Source organism: Rhinatrema bivittatum, chromosome 5 (genome assembly GCF_901001135.1).
Source record: "Rhinatrema bivittatum chromosome 5, aRhiBiv1.1, whole genome shotgun sequence".
NCBI lineage: Eukaryota > Metazoa > Chordata > Amphibia > Gymnophiona > Rhinatrematidae > Rhinatrema > Rhinatrema bivittatum.
Window position 1 is genome coordinate 70,635,284 of NC_042619.1, and position 12,617 is coordinate 70,647,900.

A 12,617-nucleotide genomic window follows, 5' to 3' on the forward strand; every position below is an offset into this window, starting at 1 on the left:
TTTGAAGGGAGTGAAGCACCTTAGGGCCTCTCTTGAGGTTCCTAGTTCCATTGTGGAGTCTTAATTTGGTGCTGGACGTTTTGTCAGGCCTTATGTTCCGACCACTGCGTAGCCTTTCCTTATGGTTGTTGACTTTGAAGACTGTGATCCTGGTGGCTATATGTTCTGCACATCGGATTTCTGAGCTGCAAGCCTTATCTTGCCAGGAGCCATTCCTTTGGGTGACTCCGGGGGTGTTACAGCTGCGTACTGTTCCATTTTTCTTGCCCAAGGTAGTCTCGGACTTTCATTTGAATCAGTCCATTTCCTTGCCATCCCTGGATAAGGTCAGGGATGCAGAGGAGTTTCGCTTTTTGCACTTCTTGGATGTTAAGAATCTTATCGTGCAGTATCTAGAGTTCTCTGAGTCTTTCCTGAAGACGGATTGCCTGTTTGTTCTCCATGACAGGAGTAAGCAGGGCACTCCGGCTTCGAGGGCTATCATAGCTTGTTGGATTAAGGAGGTGGTCACGGCCACGTATGTGGATGCTGGAAAGCCATTGCCTACTCAGGTTAGGGCTCATTCCACTCAGGCAGTGTTATGAGTGGAGGTTAGTCTGTTGCTCCCATCTATCTGCCAAGCTGCGATGTAGTCTGCTTTACACACTTTTTCCAGGTTTTATCGTCTGGATGTGCAGCCCCAGGAAGATGCAGCTTTTGAACGTGTGTTATCGACTGGACCGTGGGCAACCTCCCACCGTTGGGGAGTAACTTTGGTCCTGAGTCCATCTGTCTACATACTAGGAAATGGAGAAATTACTTACCTGATAATTTTATTTCCTTAGTGTAGACAGATGGATTCAGCTTCCCGCCCTCGGCTGCTGCATGACTGTGGCAATAGTCCTCCTGTGGGGCTCTGGGTCCCAAGGGATTACTGGTAAGTGTTCATCCAGTCCCTAGCTTGGGGTACCTAGAATCTTATGTAAGTTCAGTGTTTATGGTTGGTTGAATACAGTTCTGGTTCCCTGTTTTTAATCAAGTTTTTTGCTAGCCTGCCCACAGTTCCTTTTGAAGAGAATACTGGCAGGCTGGGGTCACTGCAGAGTTATGTATACTATGACATCAGCTTGCTCCATCTCCTGGCAGGGGAGCATAAACCTAGTAGTCCTGAGTCTACCTAAGGAAAGCAAATTTATCAGGTAAGTAATTTCTCTAGTTATTAGTACTTTCTCCTTGAACTTTATGGTCACAACCATAAACGCTACATTTGGAGAAAAGTCACCAAAGCCTATGAAGAGAAGCACACTATCCCTACTGTGATGCAAGGAGGTGGATCTCTGCTCTTTTGCTGAGCTACAGCAGCATAGGGAACATAGTCAAAATTGATGGCAGGATGAATGCAGCACCTTATCAGAAAATATTGGAGAATTTGCATTCTCAGTCAGGAAACTGCACATGGGTTGCACTTGGACTTTCCAACATGACAATGATCCGAACCATAAGGTCCAGACGACCCTTCAGTGGATGCAGCAGAAGAAAGTGAAGGTTCTGGAGGCCATTACAGTACCCTGACTTCAACATCATTGAGCCACTTTGGGGAGAACTCAAAACATGCAGTTCATGCTAGACAACCAACCAATTTACAGGATCTGAAGGCTTTTTTTGCCAAGAGGAATGGGCAGCTTTATCATAAGAGAAAATAAAGGGTCTCATTCACAACTCTCACAAAAAACTGCACACTGTCATTGTTGCAAAAGGGAGCAATACACCACACAACTAGGGGTATGCAAACTTTTGAACAGGACCATTTTATTATTTTCTTTATTCTTATGGGTTAATGATTGTGTTATTCTGTGATGCATAATAGTTTAATTTGAAATACATTAAAAATAAACGTGTTTTTTCTGATCATTGTTTTCTTAAAATACTACACATCTTAAAATTCTGCCAGATGTATATAAAGTTATGAGCACAACTTTAAATTGTATTTTCAACTCTATGTATGCACATTAATACCAAAATTATACCTGTACAAAAAGTGGATACAAATGTTTGCAGGTAGTTTGTTACTATGCCAAGTTTCAAAGCAAATCTATGCATGTAGTGCTGCTTTGAAAATTGGTGCAAATTGCACAGGTTCCCAATGTATAATAACTACGGGACATTAGTCTTTAGACAGACCTTCTAGAGGCTTTAAGGGTTGCCCTACCTGCATACAATCTTCTGCACTGAGGAAGGAGATAACTCATCTTAGGGAGGAACTGACCACTTTTAAGGATACCTCCTCCCATATCCAGGGTCTAGGAAATCTGCTATCATCTTTATCTCATGTTCCATTTTTACAGGAGATTATAATGTGCAATGGTAGTGTCTAAACTGAAAGAGATTTATAGGTGATGCAGACCTCTAACCAAATGCAAATTCATGCTTAAGAATGGATACTATCACCTATTATTCATATATCAAGCATTTTAACTGTTTCAATCTGTGTCTCAAATTGCTTTTTGTCTCCTGCTTCAAGTAGGCTGGACAATGGACTATTTCCGTACCACCTAATTTTAAAAAAATTTATCAAATGAGTATATGAACTACCATACAGTGAGCACATATTATGTAGAAGATGCACACTCCAGAAAATCGTAAAGCAGTTCTAAGTTATTTAATTAAGACTTGGTGTTAATTCTGTTATGCTTCCAGTTCCATATAAATTGCACTTGTTCTAAACTATAAATATTTTCTCATTTGATTATTTTATGTTCCACTTTAATATATAGTCTACATGATAGCTATTCTTTTTATAATGATCATGCATTATGCTTCTTTTACTATAGGCTGAACAAAATTGGAAAACTTACATTTTACATTTGTAAATGTTTATATATATGAAGGTGTGCATACATATATATAGAAATCGTATGTGAGTGCTCACAAGAATCATAACTGAAGTAGTGCCAGTCTTGTTTGTAAAGAAATTTGCAACTCACATGCTTAACTGTTAAAAAAATTATAGCAGCATTTACATATATCTAGTACTTATAACATCAAATGCTGACCCTACAAAACAGGATCCTATCTTTAGAATATAACATTCCTATGTAAAACATTTAAGATAAAAAATGTATGCTAATTTTTTTCTGCATGTTCAGAAAATATTAACAGGAAATTATTTTAAAGCACGTTAACTTGACAAATGCTGAGATATCCATGGGTCTCTGTATTTATTAAACTGAATCACCTGACAGTAAAATTCTGTTAAGGCTCTTGGCATTGGTGAAACTTCCTCCCATTCAGATCTGTTGCTGTGGTATACTTGTACTTCATCTGTGATCTCATCAGGAGCATAATCGCCTCCCAATATATAAATTTTGTCTTCTATCCCAACTGCTCCTGCATTAAAGCCAGCACATTCAAATGACCCTTCCCCCTTCCAAACACAGGCTTCTGGGCAAAAACTGTACACTTTATAGGTAGAGAGGTCACATATATACAATGCATGATTGACTGGGACAGCTTTGATTAAGGTGGCATGAAAAAATTGTCCAAATTCTGCTACAAGTTCAGACCACTGATCAGTCTCTGCATTGTAATTAAAGAAACAATCAAGGGATGGATTAAATGCATCGGTAATTTCTACTTCAGATCCAAGGACATAAATTATATTTCTGCACACACCTGCTTCTGGATAGTATATTCCTCTTGGCAACTGACTCACTGACGTCCATTTTTTGGAGAGCGGATGGTAAGACTCCACATCTAAAAGACTTTGGGCATCTTGAGGACCTTTGGTTTTTCCACCTATCACAAACAATTTATTCAAGGCCTTGACTGAGGTGTGCATTGTCCGAGGCTTTTTCATAGCTGGCACTAAATGGGAATTGTTGCTTACTGGACAGTAGCACCAGGCCTCATCAGTGGCATCATGATATGGCTCAGCAATATGGAGCCGCACCGATCTACAGCAGTTTCGTTTGCAACCCCCAGTTATGAATACTTTTTCTCCATAGCTGGATAAACTTGATCCAGGCAGATCCATAATATGTGTTTCTGGCAGCTCTACCCAGGTATCAGTTTTAATATTATAGCAAAATGTAAGTTTATTTCCTCCATCTTCTTCAGTTTTGTGAGCAAAGATATATTTTTCAGTTGTTGAAAGACGAGCATCAGGGAAAAGTCCACAAAAGTTTTTAATGTTTTGTATTGCATCATTGACTATCATCAAGCAGTTGGTGCTTTTAAGTAATTGGTTTTCAGTCTGTAGAAAATCCTGCAGTGTAGCTTCGGGTAACTGATGTAATCTTACTTTTTTAATCAAACGTGGCAGATACCTTTGTCTTGTTTCCAGGTTTGTTTTTGTCCAGGAAAGGACAGCTTTCAAAACTAATTCTTCTTCAGAAACATTTAGTTCATCTGCATCTACACATTTTTCTAATACCCCAACATTCAAGTCTAAGAAATCACTTGACTGGAGTAGTAAGGAAAAGTGCTGCTGGGCAAACTCCAGGGCATGATGAAATAAACAAGCAGAGCCATAACTTTCTGATATAGATAACAACTGCAAACAATTGATAAGATCAATACTTTTTATTAGGAAATCACTGCAAGCTTTGGAAAGGAGTGAAACTTGAAGAAATGACGACAACTGGAACAGCATTTCCACATTGTCATCTGTTATTTCAGTTTTTCCTGTGTAGGCATAATCAAGAAAGGCCTTCACTGCCTTGGGGGATAAATTACTTATAGTAACACTCCCATCATCTCTTTCTTTCATGTTTACTTCAAACATAGCTCTGGAAGTGAAAAAAAACAATAATCAACAGACATGCAACAAATTAAGCTGTAGCATTTAGCTATGTAAAAAAAAAAAAAAGAAGCTATTTTAAAATTAGGCTAGCTGTAGAGGGAAATATTCAAGCTGCACAGAAGTGTAAAGTCTGAGAGTACTTTTTACTTAGGTTTTGAAAAGGAAAAAGACTTGAGTCAGAAAAAGTACACACAGAAACCTTGCTATTTGTGCAGGTGATTTTTTTCTTTGAATTTACACACATAAAGGTGAAATTTAAAAGCCGGGCACAAGCAGGCATCCATCTGCTTTTATAAGCCTCCCACATGCGCACACAGGTCCTAATGCGCGACTATCTCACATTGGGGAGAAAAGAGGCAGACTGTGGGTGGGGTGTGGGCATTCCAGAGTAGGGCCAAGAGATGTACGTGTAAGGACCTATGCGTCCAGTTGTATGCCCAGGTATATTTCAGCATAAAGTTACTTCTGCTATGGATGATGTGTAAGTTTCAATAAAAATAATTCCAGGTACCTATAAAGTGTTTGAGGGGTCTGGGTTAACTGGGGGGTGTGCAGGCTAAAGAACCAAGGGAGTGGGGAGGACCTAGCTCTAGACGGGCAAAACTGGTCACGGGGTGGACATGTGCCTGTTATAAAATTCCCTCGCTTGCACGGAAATTACACAGCTGTGCACACACGCTTGTAAAATTAGGGATACACATACATATGCCAGGGCTATTTTATAATGTGCGCATATGTGCGTGCAAGATATAAAATTGCGCGCCCAAAATACACATGTATATGCACCTGCATTTCAAAATTACCATCATACTTTTTAAAATAAAAAAAGTAGATATGCGTTTATCCTGCTCCTAGGAATGCCCACCCTATCTGAGGTGAATGTCTTAGTAGTACACGCTTTGTTTTACCTGCAGATAGGCTAGGCAATTTTTAAAGACCCTGTTTCTGTGGGTGAAACATTGTTTTACCTGCAAAAATGTCTTTGAAAATTAGCTGAAAAAATTAAGCACTGTTAATGAAAATTATTCCTACACAAACTTGTACAGTATCTTTTCCTGTTGATATCCCAAGTGTTTGCATTTCATAAACTTCATGTCGAGGCAGTCTTTTGAATACATACAGCAGTTTGAAAGTCCTCTGAAAGTTATTATTCTGCTCTTAATAACCAACAATATGAAATAAATGATGATTTGAAAGAAGACTGGCAAGAGGCTGCTAAAAGTTTGGCGGGGCCCATCTGGTTATTCCAGCTGCTGCCAGCCCTAGTTTGGAGTGTCCTGTGTCAGCTTCCTTTCTCCCTTGGGATGCTTAAAGCTAAAGCTAGCTATGGCTGTAACTGATAGACTTTTAGCTGCTGTCTACCAACAGTGTCCTTAAAAACAAATTGCAGCTGATGTTGAGGCTGACGTACTAAGACGAAAACATTTGGCATACTGTTTGCGAAATTGCAGGGGGTTTTGGGGTAGGTTTTCGGGTTACACGCGTAACCCTCTGAAAATCTACCCCTTTATGTGCTAAAAGAGAAACTAGTAGGGATGTGAATCGTGTCCTCGATCGTCTTAACGATCGATTTCGGCTGGGAGGGGGAGGGAATCGTATTGTTGCCGTTTGGGGGGGTAAAATATCGTGAAAAATCGTGAAAATCGTTAAAAAATCGAAAAAATCGAAAAAATCGAAAAACCGGCACATTAAAACCCCCTAAAACCCACCCCCGACCCTTTAAATTAAATCCCCCACCCCCAAATAACTTAAATAACCTGCGGGTCCAGCGGCGGTCCGGAACGGCAGCGGTCCGGAACGGGCTCCTGCTCCTGCATCTTGTCGTCTTCGGCCGGCGCCATTTTCCAAAATGGCGCCGAAAAATGGCGGCGCCCATAGACGAAAAAGATTGGACGGCAGGAGGTCCTTCCGGACCCCCGCTGGACTTTTGGCAAGTCTCGTGGGGGTCAGGAGGCCCCCCACAAGCTGGCCAAAAGTTCCTGGAGGTCCAGCGGGGGTCAGGGAGCGATTTCCCGCCGCGAATCGTTTTCGTACGGAAAATGGCGCCGGCCATACGCGTATGGCCGGCGCCATTTTCCGTATGGAAAATGGCGCCGGCAGGAGATCGACTGCAGGAGGTCGTTCAGCGAGGGTTCCGGCGCCTCGCTGAACGACCTCCTGCAGTCGATCTCCTGCCGGCGCCATTTTCCGTACGAAAACGATTCGCGGCGGGAAATCGCTCCCTGACCCCCGCTGGACCTCCAGGAACTTTTGGCCAGCTTGTGGGGGGCCTCCTGACCCCCACGAGACTTGCCAAAAGTCCAGCGGGGGTCCGGAAGGACCTCCTGCCGTCCAATCTTTTTCGTCTATGGCCGCCGCCATTTTTCGGCGCCATTTTGGAAAATGGCGCCGGCCGAAGACGACAAGATGCAGGAGCAGGAGCCCGTTCCGGACCGCTGCCGTTCCGGACCGCCGCTGGACCCGCAGGTTATTTAAGTTATTTGGGGGGGGGTTCGGGAGGGTGGGGGATTTAATTTAAAGGGTCGGGGGTGGGTTTTAGGGGGTTTTAGTGTGCCGGCTCACGATTCTAACGATTTATAACGATAAATCGTTAGAATCTGTATTGTATTGTGTTCCATAACGGTTTAAGACGATATTAAAATTATCGGACGATAATTTTAATCGTCCTAAAACGATTCACATCCCTAGAAACTAGTGCTATCACAAATAAAGTACACTATTTGCCATCTCTTCACATGAAGTGGATTTTGCAACATTTTTGTCACTTTAATACATGGGCCTCGTATGTGTTGCGCTTACCGTGTACCGGCCACACTGCCCTCGCTCGCCACGGCTTCCGCCTGCCTCAGCGCCTCTTCCGAATGCCCCGGGCCCTCCTCTGGTGACGCCGAACTGCCGCAGGCCCGCCGAAAGCCTTTGTCCTCCTGGCTGGCAGGGTCCGCCCCCTAGGCTCGCACATGCAACCAGGGATCCCTCTTAAAGGGACAAGCATGGGAAATGCCTGGGGGTGCCCTCTGATGATCTCATCGCTTCTTGCCTATTTAGACCTGCTCCACCTGCTCCTCCCTGACTTGGCAACAGGTCTGTTTGGCTTCTTCCTGGTCAGTGCTTGCTTCAGCGTGCCTGCTTCCTGAGTTCCTGTTCCTGTGCCCTGTGTTCCATTTCCTGCCTTCCTCGTTCCTGCCTCTGTCATCCTGCCTGGTTCCAGCTCCTTCTCCTTCACCCTTGGACGGATCTTTTGGCTTCTGACTCTGGACCGGTTTCCGATGACTCTTCTGGCCTCTGACCCAGGACCAGCTTCTGACGACTCTTCTGGCTTCTGACCCTGGACCGGCTTCCGACGACTCTGGCTTCTGACCCCGGACCGGCTCCCGACTCTCTGGCTTCTGACCTTGGACTGGCTATTGGCGACCCTCAGGCTTCTGACCTCGGACTGAACAGCAACCCTTCTACTGTCTTCATGGGGGCCCACCTAAGACCAACCCGCCCCAAGCACCCAAAGGCTCAACCCGCAGTGAAGTTCCAGCCGGTCCCTGCATCGGTCAGCCTCGCCTCCCGACGGAGTGGACCTGTGGGGGTTCATCCTCTCAGGTAGTGCCAATTCTCCCTCTGGCAATTGTGAGAAGTGAAGCTTAAATGTTGCTATTACATAGTCATAGAAAATAACAAATATAAGTTGCTTTATGTGTCTGATATTAAAACTACTATATGCTGCTATAAGAAACAGGAAAGCTGCTAGAATAGGGTAGGAAGAACTGACCGCTTGATAAATATCTTTGCTGCTTTACTAAACATAGTAGAAAGAGCTAAAGAAATGTTTACATTGTAGTTTTACTTAGAAATTAAAAGAGAGAGATTAATCTTTGTTTTAAGAAATCATTTAATGCTTCTGGCCCAGCAGCTGCAGAAAGAGGAAACTGACAGACAGGCTGTGCAGAGCTGCTGCTGGAAGCAGGTCAATGTATATAGGCCTCGTTCTAGCAGAAAGGTAACAAAGTCAGAACACATTCCCCAAAACCCCCCTCTCAAAAACACATTACCTGAATAAACCCCACCCTGTTATGAAGGCCTTGATATGAGCCTATGAAATAAACAGGCCTCTGCAAAGCAGAAAAGCAAAAGACACAGAACCAAAGTTACACATTTTCTGCACAGCCCTAGTGACATCACCTCTTTCTGCAGGGGCCGTTAGATGCTATATTAAGAAATATTTTTCTGTTCCTCGCTAAAGAAAAAAAGGGCAAGACGCTGAAAGCAGCCCCTTCTGTACAGCCCCCCCCCACCCTTCCTTTGTTCCAAAGAAACAGGTGCAAACCGTCAAGATGAGAAATATCCCTATGTTCAGACAGAATATAGAGATGTACCAAATATAGAAAGGGCAACAACCCCCCCCCCCCCCCCACTATTGCAACAACTTTTTGCAAAATAGCTAAGTAGGATGGCCTACCACAGGTGGTAAGGAAAGATGGAAAAGAGCCAAACGTGCTAACCGCAAAGCTGAAAAAGAGGAACTTAGAGGGTATATATTCTAAGGCTTGTTCAGTGAAAACTTGTGCTTGCTAATTTGTATGCACCCGACTTGCAAGTTGTGAAAATAAACTTCTTTCACTGGAGACTTTATGTTTGCAGAGTAATTATTCCCGAGAGGGAAAAGTGTCTTGTTTCTTACACAAGGAGTCCACAGTTTCATGTATTAGTGTAACAGATTGCCCGGCGGAGGCCTCCGCTTTGCAGGCAATCCCTGGTCTGGCCCAGACAATTCTGGAGCAGCAAAGAGCACTGGAGGTCCTGGCATTTGCAGTGGAACGACTCAACTCTCATCTGGATTCAACAGCCCAGGTTGTCCCATTGGCTTCTTCTGCTCCCGGGTTCGTAGCGGCCATGCCCACGAACCGACTGGTGCTCCCCTCTTCCGGTTCCCCCATGCTTCTCGGGGAATCTGGCATCATGTCGAGGTTTCTTGAACCAGTGCAGTATGCACTTTACGCTTCAGTCTGCTCTCTTCCCCAACGATATCACTAAGACTACCTACATCCTTTCTTTACTGGATGGTAAGGCCCTGGCCTGGGCTTCTCCCCTATGGGAACGGTCAGACCCAATACTTTGGGACCTATCCGACTTCTTGGGGCAATTTTGCAATGATTTTTTGGACCCCGTACGGCAGGCCATGTCTAGCTCCTCGCTCTTACACCTGCGTCAGGGTTCCCGATCTCCGGTTCATTATGTAATAGAATTCCGGACCTTGGCTATGAAGCTTCACTGGGGCGAGGATTGCCTGTGCTCCATTTGCCTGGAGGGACTCACCGCCCGCATTAAGGACGAATTATCGGCTTGAGAGCTCCTGACTACCCTCGTTGCCCTCATCAAACTGACCAGCCACATTGACAGCGGACTGCAGGAATGGGCCAAGGAACAGCAGTCCTCCAGGAGGTCGTCCTCTATTCTTCCACGCCCCCAGTGTTCCCCATCTCCTGGATGGGCTACACTGCCCAACGCTCCTCCGGGTGAACCTATGCAGCTAGGCCACAGCAGGTTAACTTCGGAGGAACGCCAGCGACACCTAAGGTCTGGGCTATGCCTCTATTGTGGGGAGGCCGACCACGTCTTGTCCTCGTGCCAAGTGTGACCGAAAAACTCCAAAGCCTAGGCGGCAGAGAGGGACTCCGCCTAGGTCTGACGCATCCAGCTCCCTCTCTTACGCTCCCTGTGACCATCCAGGTCTCCAACCAAGACTTCTAGATGCTGGCCCTAGTGGACTCCAGAGCCGGGGCCAATTTTATTTTGCAGCAACTGGTCACACACCTCCTGATTCCCATCTGCTCTACCCCCGCTCCGTTCGTCCTCTCGTCCATCCAAGGGGAGCCCTTGCCGGGCCGAGTCTCCCATATCACTGCTCCAGTCAGACTCCGTAAGGGCGCTTTACACGAGGAGGTTCTGACTTTTTATGTCATCGAGAAGGCGATACACTCTATCGTGCTGGGCCTTCCTTGGCTTCAAAAGCATTCCCCCCAGTTCAACTGGACGACCCTCCAGCTCTCCCAATGGGAGGACTCCTGTCACGAAGCTTGTCTAAAATGGAACCTCCACCGACCGTGTCTAACTTTCCTCCGGGGCTTCCGCATCCGTACACTTCCTTCCTAGATGTCTTCTCCAAAGAAGGTGCGGAGGTCCTTCCACCCCATCATCGCTATGACTGCGCCATAAACCTGCTTCCAAATACAGAACCTCCCCGGGATCGGATCTACTCCTTATCTTGAGCAGAAAGCAAAGCCATGTCGGACTATGTACTAGAGAATCTGGCCAAAGGCTTTATCCATCTCTCGAAATCTCCCGCAGGAGCGGGTTTCTTCTTCGTGGCCAAAAAGGACAGCTCGCTCCACCCCTGCATCGACTACAGAGGTCTCAACGCCATCACACGGATAGATCGTTCCCCCTTGTCTCTCATTTCAGAATTATTCAATCGCCTACAGGGGGCTTGGATTTTCTCCAAATTGGATCTACGCGGGGCTTTAACCTTATTCGTATCTGGGCCGGAGACGAATGGAAAACGGCCTTTAACACACGAGACAGGCACTATGAATACCGGGTTATGCCCTTCGGCCTCTGCAATGCCCCAGCCGTGTTTCAAAACATGATGAATGAGGTTTTCCGCGACATCCTATACCAATGCGTGATAGTTTATTTGGATGACATCTTGGTTTTCTCCAAAGACCTCCCTACTCATCGCTGGGATTTCGCTTGAGTGCTCCAATGGCTTCGTGACCACCAACTCTTCGCTAAACTCAAGAAATGTTCATTCGAGAAAGAGAGTCTACCCTTTTTAGGGTACATCGTCTCACGTCATGGTTTCCGCATGGACCCGGAAAAGTTGAAGAGTATTCAGGAATGGCCACAGCCTTCTGGTCTTCGAGCAGTCCAAAGATTTCTTGGATTCGCCAAACTACTAACATACATTTATTCATAACTACGCCAGACTCGCGGCTCCTATAACCGCCTTGACCCGTAAGGGTGCCAATCCTAAGCAATGGCCTCTGGAAGCCATCACCGCCTTTCAGTCCTTGAAGTCCGCCTTCCTCCGTGAACCTTGCCTTCGACATCCGGACCCTCTGCGCCCCTTTGTGCTTGAAGTCGATGCCTCCTCTGAAGGAGTAGGGGTGGTCCTAAGCCAGCATGACTCTACTGGAACTCTCCACCCATGTTCCTTCTTTTCGAAACAGTTCTCTCCCACGGAACGAAACTACGGAATCGGGGACAAAGAACTGCTGGCGATCAAGCTCGCTTTTGAGGAGTGGCATCCCTGGTTGGAGGGAGCTCAGTTCCCAATCACAAAAATCTACAATACCTCCAGCAAGCCCAGCGACTGAATCCTCGTCGCCAGGTGGGCACTCTTCTTCACTCGGTTCGACTTCACCTTACGCTACCGCCCTGCTGCTAAAAACATCAAAACGGACGCACTTTCCCATGCTTTCACTCCCGAGGACGTCGTCAAACCACCACGTCATATCATCGATCATGCCCACATCCTTCTTTCGGCCACTACCACTGTGCCGCTTGGGAAAACCATGGTCTCTCGCCGACTGCGCAACAAAATCCTTCACTGGGCCCACAACTCCTGCACGGCAGGGCACCCTGGACAAGTACGCACCCTAACCTCTGTCCTGTGATTCTATTGGTTGCTCACGGTAAAGACAGACATCCAGAATTACGTCGACTCCTGCCAAGTGTGCGTGCAACAAAATCCCTTGACGGGCCCTACCCGGGGTCTTCTACAACCTCTACCCGCTCCTGCATTGCCACGGACTTCATTGTGGACTTAACCCCTTCGGAAGGTAAAACG

General features: G+C 45.8%; 1 protein-coding gene across 1 annotated transcript in view; it reads right to left on the reverse strand.

Moving 5' to 3' along the window:
* Positions 1-1,768: 1,768 nt before the first annotated feature.
* Positions 1,769-12,617, reverse strand: part of KBTBD3 (kelch repeat and BTB domain containing 3) — a 36,815-nt gene continuing 25,966 nt past the window's right edge. The window contains exon 4 of the mRNA XM_029602438.1: positions 1,769-4,766. Coding sequence (XP_029458298.1) covers positions 3,158-4,766 — 1,609 coding nt within the window. The 3' untranslated portion in view covers positions 1,769-3,157. The remainder of the gene's footprint in view (positions 4,767-12,617) is intronic.